The sequence below is a fragment of the Mustela erminea genome, chromosome 2 (assembly GCF_009829155.1).
Source record: "Mustela erminea isolate mMusErm1 chromosome 2, mMusErm1.Pri, whole genome shotgun sequence".
Classification (NCBI taxonomy): Eukaryota; Metazoa; Chordata; class Mammalia; order Carnivora; family Mustelidae; genus Mustela; species Mustela erminea.
In genome coordinates, this window is record NC_045615.1 from 161,614,185 (window position 1) to 161,628,892 (window position 14,708).

Here is a 14,708-nt window from a genome sequence, read left to right on the forward strand (position 1 = left end):
ATGAAATAGATTCTTCTGTTGTAGAATAACAGATACCATTGGACCAACAGAAACCTCAATTGCACCAAGACAGAGACCAAAGGCCATCTCCACTCCTGCCACTCCCAGTGTGCTGACCATTCAGAGTTCAGCAGCCCCTGTGAAAGTCCCCGCTCCTGGTGAATTCGGGAACCACAGACCAAAAGGTAATAACAGCCCTGCCAGCCTGTCACCTTTATAGTTAACCTAAACCTTATGGCTTGATTTCCTAGGAGTGTAAATTACTGGCAGCTTACTCTCGTGAAGCAGGTCACTTAATGCTTAAGAAACTTTCTACTGATGTCTGATAAACTCAACCCATTGTTTTCCTAAAGTTGTAGGCAAAAGCGGTTACTGGTAATATAATAGTTTGGTACAAACAAAGCTTGCATTTTGCTTATCCATAGAGTCTTCAGCTGGTAGGGTTTGAGGTTGGTAATAAGGTTCAGGGGTATAGACAGTTCTGTATTGTGTTGGAGGGGGTTGAAACTCATGTCTTAAAAAGTTCTCTGTCTTTCCCCTGTGTCTAGAACCCTGGCGGAGGAGTGTGTCTTGGGTCCTGTGGAGAGCATGACACAGAAACTGTCTTCTCATCTGATTTGAGAAGATTTATTTTTCTGATCTTAAATATCTTCAAAGCATTATGATATAGTATAGGACTTAAAAAAAAAATTCCCTAAGAAAATCTCTAATATTAGATAGTGAACTTGTCCTGTCAAGGGTCTGGGGTTATAACCTGTAGGCTCATCTCAAGAAAACACTGTTTTGCACTTTATTTCATGATATGGCTATTTTGCTTTAATGTTAAAATGTTTTAAATAAAGGTGTTTTCAGCTAGTATACTCTAATGGTTAAGAGCCCATACTTGGAGCCTCATGAACCTGAATGTGAGTTCTATTTTTCCCATTTCTTAGTAATGTATGTTATAGAAGTTCTGGTACCTGTCTTATAGCATTGTTGTGAGGATTACATAACTGCTTAATATAATCACTTGCCACGTAGTATGTCCTTAAGAAATGTTCACTACTAGCTACTATTACTGTTAACTCTATACTCAGGAAAGGGAATGTTTATGTTACCTGATGTGTTGCTCGTCCTTCTGTTGTGACCAGGCTTACCAGATGGAGGACTGTTTCATGGAAAAGGGAAACTAGGGGAAGTGGAAACCTTTTGTGTCTGTTTCTTAACCTCATTGTTCTCTTTTGTAAAATGAGAGTAAAAGCTGTTTTTCCTGTTACAAGAAATACATGACAAGGTGTGGGGTATCTGGGAAGGTTCTGTTTTGTAGTAAGCATTCAGTGTTCGTTCGCTTGTTCGTTCTTTCTTTCTTTCCTGCCACTTTGGGTTGGCGGTCCTATTAGTCTTATCATGTATCAGTGCCCTCCAGCCAAAGAGCACTAGGAACACTTGTATTGGAACAGATTGGGTTTATTACTCACACATCCTGGGAGTCTGGGAGTGTCTCAGTTAGATGCTGTTTGAAAGACTTACTGAAGGATTTGGGCTTGTTGTAGGTATTTTGGGGGAAGCTTGAAGGAAGTGGGACTTTGCTCTGGATTGAATGCTGTCAGGAGGTGAATATGATATCATAGGTATTTTGATAAATCTTACTTCTCTAGAAGGAGGGAAGCCAAAGCCTCACATTTGTTGGTGTCCAAGCAAGCAGCAGTCAGCCATAGAGCAAGGCCCCACCTGGGAGAGGTCTGGTCTTTTTTTGGCTTGGGCAGTGTTCCTGCACCTGGCGGTGTTCCGAGGCGGTGACGGAGTGGTCGCGCCGCCCGGGTCCGCCACGGGGACAGGAAGCCTCCTCTGACGTGAGCGTCTGTGAAATTGCTGCGTAGGAGCTGTGAGGGTCAGGCCTGCTCCCGCGGCAGGGACTGCGTTTCTTTTTATCATGCTTCGAGCTTGAGTTGAAAAAGCAAAATTCCTTCCCTCCTGCCATGTATGTATCTTGTAGCCTGTCTCCCCCATTAAATATTATATGAGCAATGACCATGGATACGTTCTTTTAGAATATTCAGACGGTACGGTAGTGTTCAGGGAAAAATATTAAAGTCCCCGTCATTTTCTTCCGTGGAGGGACACTAGCAGCAGGTTAGTTTGCATTTCCTGGGTGTCTTGTTATGTTCTTGCGCGCAGCTGTGTGGGTGCGAAACACCTAGGGTGTGTCTAAGGTAAGGGACTCCTACTGTACCTACTTCTCCGCAGGCGCATTTTTTAACTCTTGTGCTTAGGAGAGCTGTGCCCGTTAGTGCGCACACAGCTGTAGTCTTTAAGAGGCGGGTGGTGGTCCGCAGTGTAAACGTACCAGTCGGTGTAGCCGTCCAGGGCATTTCCAGTGTGTGGAGCATCCGTAAAGCAGACTTGATTTTTCCGAGGATGACTTTAAAGCGGAAACGCGTTGAAAACCTGTCCGCTGCTGCCGCGTTGCCGTCCGGAAGGACGTGGGTGCTCACGCTCTCAACAGCCGAGCGTCCTTGGATTCTTATTTTTGCCGATACCTGATAGTACTGGTTTTTTAAAATATTTCCCTTTTGACAGGTGAAATATCTGTGTTTTTATTTTAATTACTGATTAATTGGTTAATACCACGGTTTCATGTTCGCTGTACATGTTTTCTTCTGTGAAGTATCTTCTGCAGGTTCCTGTGGCGTTGCTGTATCTGTGTATTTCTACGCCCTCTTGTGTTCCGTCTTCTGAGTAGGAGTTCGCCGCCGCGCGGGTCGTGTCGTTTCTTACGGTCTGTGTGTCACGGCCCCGGCGAATCCGCCCGCTTCTCTGAGCCTTCGTGTGGGCCCGCGGCCCCGAGTGACGGCTTTGCTCGGCGGGCACACTCGGGGCGCCGTGTCGCGCCGTGTCGCGTCCCGCGGCGCTGCTCGGGGCTTCTCGGCGCCGGGGCCTTGGGTGACGACAGGGACGCCCCTTGGCCTGAGGTGACGAGGCAGGTCCCCGTCCGTGAGGAGCGCCGCGGCCCGAGTCCCCGCCGGATGCGGCCTGCCGCGGCCGCCCGCAGGCCTCGGGGTCCTCGGAGGCGCGCCCAGCGGGGCTCCCGCCTTCGCGTCTCGCGAGAGAAGAGACGCGCCTGGCGTGTGGCGCCGCGTCTGTGGCGGAGTCGCGGTTGTGAGTTTGTTCGAGCGTTTCCGCGGGCGCTTCCGGACTCAGTCTGCTCCGCGCGTTTCCCGAGGGTTAGCGAGCCGCGCAGGCTTCCTGGGGTCTGGGGTGGACGGTCCGGCGGCGCGGCGCTGTCGGGGCAGAACCGTCTCCTCAGGGCTCCGCGGCTCCGCGGCTGCGCGGCCTCCTGCGCGCGGCCTCGGGCTTTTCGCGCTGCGCGTCCGCTGCGGCGTCCGGCGTCCATTTCCGAGTTTGTCCGTAGGACCCGCCTTGGGCGGACTCGGGAAGCTCATTGATCTGAGATAGACGCGCCGAGGCGGCGGCCTGACCGCGGGGCCGCGCCACGGTACCTCGGCTCCTCGGGCCGCCCTCGGTCGGCGGGTCCCTGTCCGCCCGTCCAGGCCCGAGTCGGGAACCGCCGAGAAGGCGCCGCGCGCGGCGGAAGGAAGCCGGGGGGACCCAGGGGCGGCCCGAGACGAGGCCCGAGACGAACGCGCGGAGGGCGGGAGCGAAGCTCGAAGGACGAGCCGCGGCCGGGGCGCGGGGCCGGGGGACGGAGGGAATCGCACCGGCAGACGGGGCCGTGTAGACGGAGGGAATCGCACCGGCAGACGGGGCCGTCTAGACGGAGGGAATCGCACCGGCAGACGGGGCCGTGTAGACGGAGGGAATCGCACCGGCAGACGGGGCCGCGGGGACGGAGGGAATCGCACCGGCAGACGGGGCCGTGTAGACGGAGGGAATCGCACCGGCAGACGGGGCCGTCTAGACGGAGGGAATCGCACCGGCAGACGGGGCCGTGTAGACGGAGGGAATCGCACCGGCAGACGGGGCCGCGGGGACGGAGGGAATCGCACCGGCAGACGGGGCCGTGTAGACGGAGGGAATCGCACCGGCAGACGGGGCCGTGTAGACGGAGGGAATCGCACCGGCAGACGGGGCCGTGTAGACGGAGGGAATCGCACCGGCAGACGGGGCCGCGGGGACGGAGGGAATCGCACCGGCAGACGGGGCCGCGGGGACGGAGGGAATCGCACCGGCAGACCGGGCCGTGTAGACGGAGGGAATCGCACCGGCAGACGGGGCCGCGGGGACGGAGGGAATCGCACCGGCAGACCGGGCCGTGTAGACGGAGGGAATCGCACCGGCAGACGGGGCCGTGTGGACGGAGGGAATCGCACCGGCAGACGGGGCCGGGTAGACGGAGGGAATCGCACCGGCAGACCGGGCCGTGTGGACGGAGGGAATCGCACCGGCAGACGGGGCCGCGTGGACGGAGGGAATCGCACCGGCAGACGGGGCCGCGGGGACGGAGGGAATCGCACCGGCAGACCGGGCCGCGGGGACGGAGGGAATCGCACCGGCAGACCGGGCCGTGTAGACGGAGGGAATCGCACCGGCAGACGGGGCCGCGGGGACGGAGGGAATCGCACCGGCAGACGGGGCCGCGTGGACGGAGGGAATCGCACCGGCAGACGGGGCCGCGGGGACGGAGGGAATCGCACCGGCAGACGGGGCCGTGTGGACGGAGGGAATCGCACCGGCAGACGGGGCCGCGGGGACGGAGGGAATCGCACCGGCAGACGGGGCCGTGTAGACGGAGGGAATCGCACCGGCAGACGGGGCCGTGTAGACGGAGGGAATCGCACCGGCAGACGGGGCCGTGTAGACGGAGGGAATCGCACCGGCAAAGGCAGGCGCGCGCGAGCGTGGGGCGGGTGGAGCAGCGCGGGGCGGGCCGAGGCCGGCGGGCTCGGAGACCTGCGCCGGGGAAGGCGAGCTGGCTCAGGCTTGTGGCGGATGCGCGCACGTTCGCGGGGCCTGAAGCTCCGGGGACACCGCGTCGGGCCGTGGGCTCGTGTGCACGCGGGACACAAGAGGGACCGGCCTTGCCCAGTGGGGCTCAGTGAAGCACGACGAAATGCAGCGTTCTGTTGAACTCTTGACTGTGCTAACCTGCCTTTTTGAAACCTCTTTTAGGAGCCCTGAGACCCGGCCGTGGCCCCGAGCTGGCGCTGGGTCAGGGGCCGCCGCAGCAGCCGCCGCAGCAGCCCCCGCAGCAGCACCGCGTCCTGCAGCAGTTGCAGCAGGGAGACTGGAGGCTGCAGCAGCTCCACCTCCAGCCCCGGCCCCCGCAGCCGCCGCCGCAGCTCCTCCAGGACGCCTACGGGCAGCAGGTCACGCTCCACTTTCTGTACACACGCGGGGCGCTGGGGACTCTGGCTCCGAGGCAGCCTTCGCCCCGTTTGCACACTAGTGAAGAAAACGCATTTTCCTTGCCTTCGTGGGATTCTTTAAGAATCTCCTGTTGAACTAGGTTGCATCAGGACTGCATGAAGCCAAGAAATGTTTGGGCATTGGGCATTTTGAATAAGCATGGCCGTTGACCATGCATGTCATCTTTTTCAGGTTAGGTTTTGAGTTAAAAACAACTTAAGAATGTCATTGTTGGAAAGGTGGCATTTAGGCTCTCAGACATAAAGCTGTCTTGGGGTTTTGTTCTAGGTACGCCCCTGCCCTCCCAGGCCTGGGTTGGGCTGTGTGTGTGTGTGTGTGTGGAGGGGTGGCATTTAGACTTGGAAGGGACACAGACAAAAAATGACCTTAAGTTCTGTTCTGCACTTTGCCTTATCAGAACCTGCAAATTTCTAGTTTCATTTAGCTGTTTCATATTTAATGACTTGTCACAATTCCCTCTCTATCATTTCCTGAAATGTGTTGAGCCCAATAAACACATGGCACCTCTACGTGGGGGGCTCCCTCTCCTGGTCTTGACGCAGAGACCCGGAGCAGAACAGACCCCGAGCCGTTGCATTGCCGGAAGGCATCGTGGAAGGGGAGATAGAAGAGGTTGGGAATTTACTATGAGTCCTGGACCCAGATCATTTCAGGGTCCAGCGGGGAAGTGTGTTCAGGGTTAGTTTTCTTCCAAGCATCCTTAAAGTGCACTGGGAATGCAATTCCAGTGAGCACATGTAAGTTATAGTCAGTTATGGACTAGGGTTTTTGTACATTGGTGCTTGGACTCCTAGTACTGAAATCATTGTTATGATGGTGAGCTCAGTACTAAAAAATGTCCCCCAAGCCAAAAAAAAAACCCCGATGGCACAAAAAAGGCATGCCTGATATTGATGAATTTCTTTGTTTTTTTCATTGTAGTATCAGCACGCAGCGAGGCAGCAGCAGATGCTCCAGCAACAAGTTTTGCTGCATTCCGTGTATCAGCCGCAACCTTCTGCATCACAGTATCCTGCAATGGTAAGTGTTTCGTAACTTCTAGATAGTTCTCTCAGAATACATTCCAGTGTGGGAACTCCCAGTATGAATGGTATTATTCAGAATTTAATTATTCAGATTTGACTCAAGTCAGTTAATTAACACATTCTTAACAAAGCCAGTAGTGTGTGTTCTTAAGCAGTCTGGCATTGGTCTGACCCGTAGCACCTGAACTTGGAACAGTGTAACCAACTGATGATATTTTTCTCTTACCTCATCATATAAGGGAAATGATCTATTTCCCATGGTCTTTTGGTCATATGTCTCTTTCATTTGGCACATGTCTGTTGAATAAAAAAATAAACTCAACGAGAAATTGAATTTGCTTCAGAGCAAATTTATAGCAATTGCTGTTCTAGTAAACTACCCTCTTGTCTTTTTCTTAGACTTTTCAAAGGTAGATCTTTGAATCCTGTCAAGTGAGCCTAACCTCACAACTTTTTTTTTAATTGAGGTATAATTGACATAGCATTCTGTTAGTTTCAGGGATACAGTGTCGTGATTTGATGTTTGTATATTTTGCAAATGATACCGTCATACCCGCAGTCAGACAGCTTCTTAAATCGACTTCTGTCTACTGCTGTCCTGTTGGAGTCGCAGACTGCTCCCCCGCGTGCACGCTGGTTTTCAGGCCCCTGACTTTGCTGCCGGCGTGCAAGGGGAAGAACGTAGTAAGCAGGGTGGTGCTGACCGGGCCCCAGTGACCTTGAGCCCTGTCTGGCAACGGCGTCTCTCGTTTCAGGTGCAGCAGTACCAGCAGGCGCTCCTGCAGCAGCAGGTGCGAGCTCAGCGTCCGCAGCCCCAGCCCCAGGCTTCACCCGAGTTTCTCACGTCCCCTCAGGAGTTCCCGCCAGCCTTAGTTTCCTACACTTCTTCCCTCCCAGCTCAGGTTGGAACCATAGTGGACTCCTCTTATAGTGCCAACAGGCAAGTATCTTTGCGGCGAATGCAGAAGCCGTGATCGTGGAAGTGGGTGTGAATGCGGAGTGGAGTCACCAAGTGGCTCCTGACTTGCGAGCCCATCTTTTTGCTAAGTCCCCCCTTTGCTCGTGCTAGTTCTCTCTTCCTGACCCTGAGGATCCCTTTCCTTCCTTGCTCTTTCATCAGTCAGGTCTAATAATTGCTATTTGCAGGTGAGGCTTCGCAATATCTAGCAGCATTTAAGGCTAAGGAAATTAGTGGCTTATATGTTAAGAAAGTCTTTGTAATTTAAATAGAAACAAAGCCCTAACAGGCTACTTTAGTAGTTTAAAAAAAGGAATCCTTGTAGACAAGTTAATTTAACTTTGTCTACTTATATATATTATTACTTTCAATTAATTTGATAATATTCATAAAGTTTGTCTAATTTGGTTTAATTTGAAGAGGTGCAAAAAATAGTAATATGTCATTTGGTTCATTTATAAGATCGTGCAAGCTTATTACAACCACAGCCTGGTGTATTTTGGTTATTTAGATATATTAGTTAGAGTTGTTTTTCATGGATCATGCATATTGGACACATTACGGTAAAGAACTATGCTGTCAATTTTCTCAAATTCAGATTTGAATTGGGGAGTGCTTCAGGATTTTATAGTGAAAGATCTATTGACCATTATGAATATTTCCTAATATTTTTAGATATGTAGGAGGAAGTAGTATTAGAACTTTGATTATGGGAATGCTGAAGAAGTTCTCATATAATATTATTTCAGTATATGAGCATTAGTTGGGAAAAGGTGTCTGCAAGCTTCGGCTAGGACTTAGGCTTGAGAAAGTGTAACATCAGTAGCATACTGCTTCAGTGAGCCTGTCGAGAGCGGGGTGAGATATACAGTTTGCTGTAGTATACCTCCCAGCCTCTATGTGTGTGTGTGAGAGAGAGAGAGAAAGATAGGGAGAGAGGAAGGGAGAAAACATGGACTTATTGAAGTATTTTCCTAAATCAAACATTTAGATGCAGGAATTAGGACAAGTATGTCTAAGTGCAGAGCAGGGCATAAGATCAGAGGCTAGTTTAAAGATCCAGATTGGTATTTGCCAAACTGTTATTTGCCTACTCTAGTATTTCCAGGCTGGGTTGAAAGAGAGTTAACCAGGGGTTCTTAAGTTAAGAAATCATTAGACTCTCACCTTCTCTTAAGAGCCAAGAGGCCTTAGTAGATAACTTTCATAAAATGAGAGGTTCGGGCCTCCAGACTATGTGGATACTTAAGATACAATGAATTATTTATGATGTAGAAAATAACCCTCATCTACTTTTAGTTGATTCATGAAACACTCCTTGGTAACTATGTAGAGAACGCCTCTGTAAACGAAGAGTTGTCGCGGTGTCTCAGCAGAGCCGGGATGTGGGACCGTCTTATTCGGTGGTGATTTTAGACGGATCCTGTTTGACATGGCACCCGAGTATCGCTTTAGGGCTACTTCCTAGGATCATCATAATACTAAGTGCTAGTTTCTTTTTCTAGACACCATTCTCTTGGCTTTTTATGTATTAAGTAATCTCCTTAACCTTATGAGAGAGATCGAGTGCCTCCTGTTGTACAGATGAGGAAGCTGAGACAGAGAACTTACGGAGCTTGCCCAAGGGTACACATCACAGCAGTTCAAATCCCAGGGGGGTTGTCCCATCTGTGCCCAGATCTGCCATCTTCGTCATCATAAAAGCATCTGATTTTCCATGTTGGTTAGGAAGAATGAACTAGGGCACTTGAGAATTTTGAATTCTAATGTTTTCTCTCTTCTTTTCCTTTCTTAATTATTACTACAGGTCAGTTGCTGATAAAGAGGCAGTTGCTCATCTTCCAAGTCAGAGGAACGTCAGTAACCCACCTGACATGTCGGGGTGGAACCCTTTCGGAGACGATAATTTCTCCAAGTTAACGGAAGAGGAACTGTTGGACAGAGAATTTGACCTTCTGAGATCAAGTAAGGGACACTTGAAGGCTTATTTTGCTTCACAGTAAAATCACAGCTCTATAATTATTCAGCAAGGCCAAAGACTGTTTTGAGGTGGTAAATAGAAAATTCTTTTTGCGCATTTGAGGGCAAAAATCAGGCCGTCTTTTACGTATACTGTCGAACTATGTTGCGTTCTTTTGAAATCAATTGCTTGATTAAACCCAGGATTGCTAGTAACATGCTGATTCCTAGCACTTAAATACTGCATATCTTTGAATGTTAAATTCAGAATATCTCTAAAACATGGAAAATTGATACTTAAATGAAAAGGGAGATATCCGAATCTTGCTTACTAATCATTTTGCAGCTCTCTTTTCTTGCACACGCAGTAGAAGACACTGTGGGTCTGAGATGCCCTTTGAAAGTGCCTGAAAGAAAACATGGGCTACTACATTATGTTAATGTTCTGTAATGCCCTTTTAATGAGTGCTGACATAAAAGGGCTGCTTTGTTGTCCTGATATGGCAAAAGTTAAATAAATTATTTTCCACTTTGAGTCAGATATCTCAATGTTTTTACTTGCAATCTTTGCCTTTTCTTAAACTACCTACTATATATGTCGAGCCTTACCGCACGCATTTTAGAAAAGCTCTTTCTCGGAAAAGGGAAGTGTGGAATGTTTTGAGGAGGTTGCAAAAACTCACTTCTGGAGTCTAGATAATTTTCAGGTTTCAGAGGCTTGTACGCGTGTGCGCATGCGGGCGTGCATGTGCTCGCGTCTCCAAGTGTGTTTTCCTGTGTTGCATGTGAGAAGGAGGTCCTAACGGGCTGTCATCATAGTTCTGAGCTTCTCTTCTCTTGTAGGCAGCTGGCTTTATGAGAACAATTATTAGATGAGTTGCTTTGTTCCCAAATGATATATATTTTATGTAAAATTTATAAATGCCCTAATTCATGTAAGAATAGTAGTTTGAGATTTAAATTTATATTTTGCATATTGGTTATATGACTATGAAAAATTAAGTTGATGATTAATGCATATATAAACATGAGTTTTGAACCTTTAATAAAGGTTTGTCAACTTTGGTAAAACCAAACTTACATATTTTTATTAAAGAAAGTTTTTTTTAAACCACGACTTTTTTGTAGGCATTTTTAGTATACCTTATGTTGAGTAGCCCGAAAAGCTAAGTTCTAAAAAAGGAAATAAAGTATCTCTTTCTTTTGGGGGGATGGCAGGGTGATATATGGGTTATAACCAAATCAATATAATTTATAGGGTTATTTTGAAAGCAAAAGGTAAAATTAAAGTATTCATTTTAATGTGTTCCAGGATAGTAACTGAGGGTTTGCTAAAGCAGTTTTCTGCTATTTGGGTAAAACTCGTCCTTTTTCTTTTCTCTCTTTTTTCTTCTTCCCATCAGTTATGGAATGGGTAAAATATTCATTTTATTTTGTACCTTATAAATAAAAATATGTCATTCTAAGCTCCATAGAATTTGTAACGGTAAGCAAGTTTTATTTAATTCACATAGGGAAGAATGGCATATAAAATATTCATGTATACATAACTTCATAAAAATTGGGTTTAGCCTGTGAAACTCTTAACCAGCTATTTGCTTTCAGACTTCAAGGTCAGATAACATGTGTCATTTTTGTGTGTATCTCTCACACATGTGTGTGCCAAAGAATTTAGATTTCATTGCATGCTAATTATGGAAAGATATTAATTTCCAGATGAAAGTTCAGGAGAGGAACTTCTCTGAAGGTCAGACTTGGAGCAACTCAGCTATTTGGGCAAGTGTCTAGACGAGCTATTGAAATCATTTCCCTGTCACAAGGCTGATGTGCTTAAATTGACATCTAGCACCAGAATTCTCAACCTTGGCAATGCCATTTACCTAGGTTGTAATCTCAGTAAGTCTCTTAACTGCTGTCTCACTTCCTCACTTACGAGCTGGGTAGAGTGATGCCTATCTCATAAGATGATCAGGAAAATTAAAGGAAATAATGTCTTGAAGGAATGTGGGTACTCCATAAATGTCACTTCCGTGTTCCTCGTCTTCTGTGTAAATCTTTAGGCTCCAACTCAAGGTCATTGCCCTTTAACCGGCATTTAAAAATTGTATCTAAACTATCAGGTTTCTCAGCTGGCAATTAGAAAACCAGATTAGAAGGGGCTTTGTGGGTGGATGACATCAACAGCAGAAGTGACATGTGACAGCAAGAAAGACGATGGAAGTTATCTGCCTTCTCCTTCATAACTGATAGTCGTAATAATGGTGCTCACAAAAGGTGAAATGTCTTTACGAAAGTTTATAAAGAAATCATTAATATATAGAGTGTAGTTTAGAAAGGTTTCTTCCCAAAGTGTAACTTAACTGTCCTATGTTCAGTCATCTTTAACAGTTCTTCCGTTCACAAGCAGTAAGGCATCTGATATTCAATCCACTTGATAGGGGCTAAATTACCTGCGGCATGAACAAAGGTCTTTCGGAACCTTAAGAGTCTCGGCGGAAGACTGACGGTGTAATGGAAATGAACTTTGGTCATTACTGGTTGTTCTTTTGTCCTTAAAAACTTTTTTTAAATAAGAAAATTATTGATGCATTTGGAATAGCAAATTTACCTTTTATCTCAGCACAGATTTTGTCAACAATTTTCCAGAGTCTTTTCTGAAATAATTTACATTAGGTTTCTGAAATGCTCTCCAGTGAGAAACAATACCTGTATGTATGGTCCTTAAAAATACAGGCGTCGCCCATGTAATGATTGTTCAGAAGGGTACATTGCCATTTGAGTTTTTATTTTTAAGATGGGAAATATTATTTATTAAAATGAAAAAGGATAATTGTGTCTAGGAAATATTTTACATATTTGTATTATCCAAAAGGTGACTTAAAAATCATAATATATCTTGACATACCAGAATTCCAAAATATTAGTAATTGTTAACAAAAAATGGTTTTTCAGTGATCTTTAAGAAAACAGTTGTTGATTCCATTCAGACACCAGTTAGCAAAGGGGTTTAACATATAAAATAAACCAGATTCTTGCTTTTGCTTTCAGTGTAACTGAATATTATTTATGGTTCAGAATTTTTCATCTGTTCTACTTAAAGTCAAAATATTAAATCAATATAAGTTGATCTCAATGACATTTTTAAAGTTTAAAAACTTGTATTTTTCTTTGTCTTTCATATCAAAACTTCCAGATTAGTATGTAAACTTTAGATATCTAACTGTGGTAAAATTTAATACATTAAACACTAGATTACAGGTGTTTGCTTTGGGAAACTTTTTAACTTGCCTTTGTTCAAATAGTTGTGTAGCTCTGCATGCTAATTAAAAGTAATACTTAATGGAATATTATTTTTTTTAATGATGATTGTTTCTTTTTCAAACTGCATCACAATAACTGAAAGGAAGAATAGAAGAACCTAAAGACTGTGGCTGCTTTGCAAATTCTACTGAATGTGTTGTTTTTTCTATGAAGCCACAGAAAGCAATAGATGTAAATATCTATATTAGTTTGTTGTAAAGCATTAACTCTCACCATTTTAAGCTAATTCAGGTGTATTGCTGTTCCTTTAGTGCAGAATAACAGAACTTTTCAAATAGAATAGTTTCAAAAGTATCAGATGAAGACTATACTTATAAAATTTATTCATTAGCCTTTTTGGCTACTCAAGCCATTACCCAAATAAGCTACGGAATTAACTTATTAGAATATTTTAATTTTCTGATGATATTGTGGAATATAATTGGACTCTAGGACTTTTAAATCATTTATATTTTGCCATCTGTATCAATTAAAAATCCTGAAAAGATATTGTCTTTATTCATCAACACAGTTCTTTTGGGAAGGCGGGAGGTAAGTCTCTTAATATTGGACAAATCAGGCTCTGGTTTTGCTCTAATGTAAAGCAGTGATTTGAAAATGGAACTTAAATTCATTTTAAGAGTGACTGTGTATTTGAAAAGTAGCTCTTACACCATTTCATTAGTTTTTAATTATAGGTAATTAATAATTTAAAAAATTGATATATGTATTTATTTTGTATTTTGTGCCCTGGGACCCAGATTATCCTGTGAACTCTAGAAATCTAGATGATTTAACAAAAGACTCCTTGGATAAATTGATCCTCTGTTTTGTGAAACAGTGAGAATGTGATTCATTTTATAGCGAGTTTATTCTGATTCCCATTTTGAAATAATTGGGGGAATGAACTTTGCATAGAACGGTGTCTCCATATTTTAAAATTATGGGACTCACTATATAAAAAATGTTAGTTTATCCCCACATGGTAATGTTTGTATTCTTATTCTAACTACACAGTGCTATTCTACATTCATGTGAATTGAAACCATAACTTGATAGAGATAATCTACCAATGCATGAGGATTCAAAGAACCTTAGTGGTAACTGCATTTTTATATGCTGGGAACCGTTGGTACAGTGCTGTTTTTTTCTAAATCTGGGGAGTATGTTAAAGTGTAGACTTCCAAAGTCCTGCTCCGATAAATCTGATGCATTAGGTTTGTGGCGTAGTGCCCAGGTAACTGAGTTTTATACAGGAATCCTAGCAATTATACCGCAGACGGTTTAGGAAGCAAGTTTGGTCCCAATTTAGACCTGAGTACCCACACACACGGTCTTGATCTTCAGGAGCGAGGGATCTTGGACACTGGTGTGCTGGGGCTGTCACTCTGAGATAGTCTCTTCCGTTTGTCCTGTCCTTACTTCGTCTTCCCGTTGTCCTCGCCCTCCGTCCGCCCCGGAATTTTCATTGTTACCCATTACTCTGTTGGATTTGAAAAGCAGCTCTGAAGTCTTGGAGCTTCTGTTTGTACATAGATCAGTCGTCAGATATGTTGCCTTCTCAAAATATTTATCATTTATTATATTATCGATGAAACTTTAAGTAAAACTTCAGATAATCCAAAGTTTCATGTAGATATCACATTTCATGTGGATATTAGTTTTAGCCATAAAAGCTGATAAGTATGTCCGTTGTCATAAAGGTGTTTAAAGAATTGTCCATCGCAGCGTCTTGGGGATATTATAGACACCAAAGCCTCGCCTTCTCAAGAGTGTGTCCCTGACCCAGCAGTATCACATCACCTGGGAGCGTATGAAGTGAAGCTCAGAACCTTCCAGAACTGTCCAGTCAGCGTCTGCATTTTAACAAATGCACAGTTCACTGGAACGCACCTTCAGTTTGGAAGCACTGTCCTAAGGGATTGCTGCTTTCACTTGGGGCTTTTTGCTTCATTCCGAAGTTACAAGTCATTTTTAGGAAAATCTAATTATATTTGGATTTTCTCTGCCTTCCCTGCACTGTCTTAAAACTCAAACGAAACCAGCGTCATTGGCCCATAGAGTTTCTTAAACACGAAGGGTATAGTCCTGGGAGTACT

The 14,708-nt window shown here is 45.5% G+C and overlaps 1 protein-coding gene across 2 annotated transcripts in view; it reads left to right on the plus strand.

Annotated features, from left to right (window-relative positions):
- BMP2K (BMP2 inducible kinase) overlaps positions 1-14,708 on the plus strand; it is a 122,042-nt gene that overhangs the window by 90,570 nt on the left and 16,764 nt on the right. For both annotated transcript variants that reach the window (XM_032334693.1, XM_032334692.1), the window contains exons 10-14: positions 25-185; positions 5,110-5,306; positions 6,289-6,387; positions 7,148-7,332; positions 9,158-9,315. In XM_032334693.1, coding sequence (XP_032190584.1) covers positions 25-185; positions 5,110-5,306; positions 6,289-6,387; positions 7,148-7,332; positions 9,158-9,315 — 800 coding nt within the window. The remainder of the gene's footprint in view (positions 1-24; positions 186-5,109; positions 5,307-6,288; positions 6,388-7,147; positions 7,333-9,157; positions 9,316-14,708) is intronic.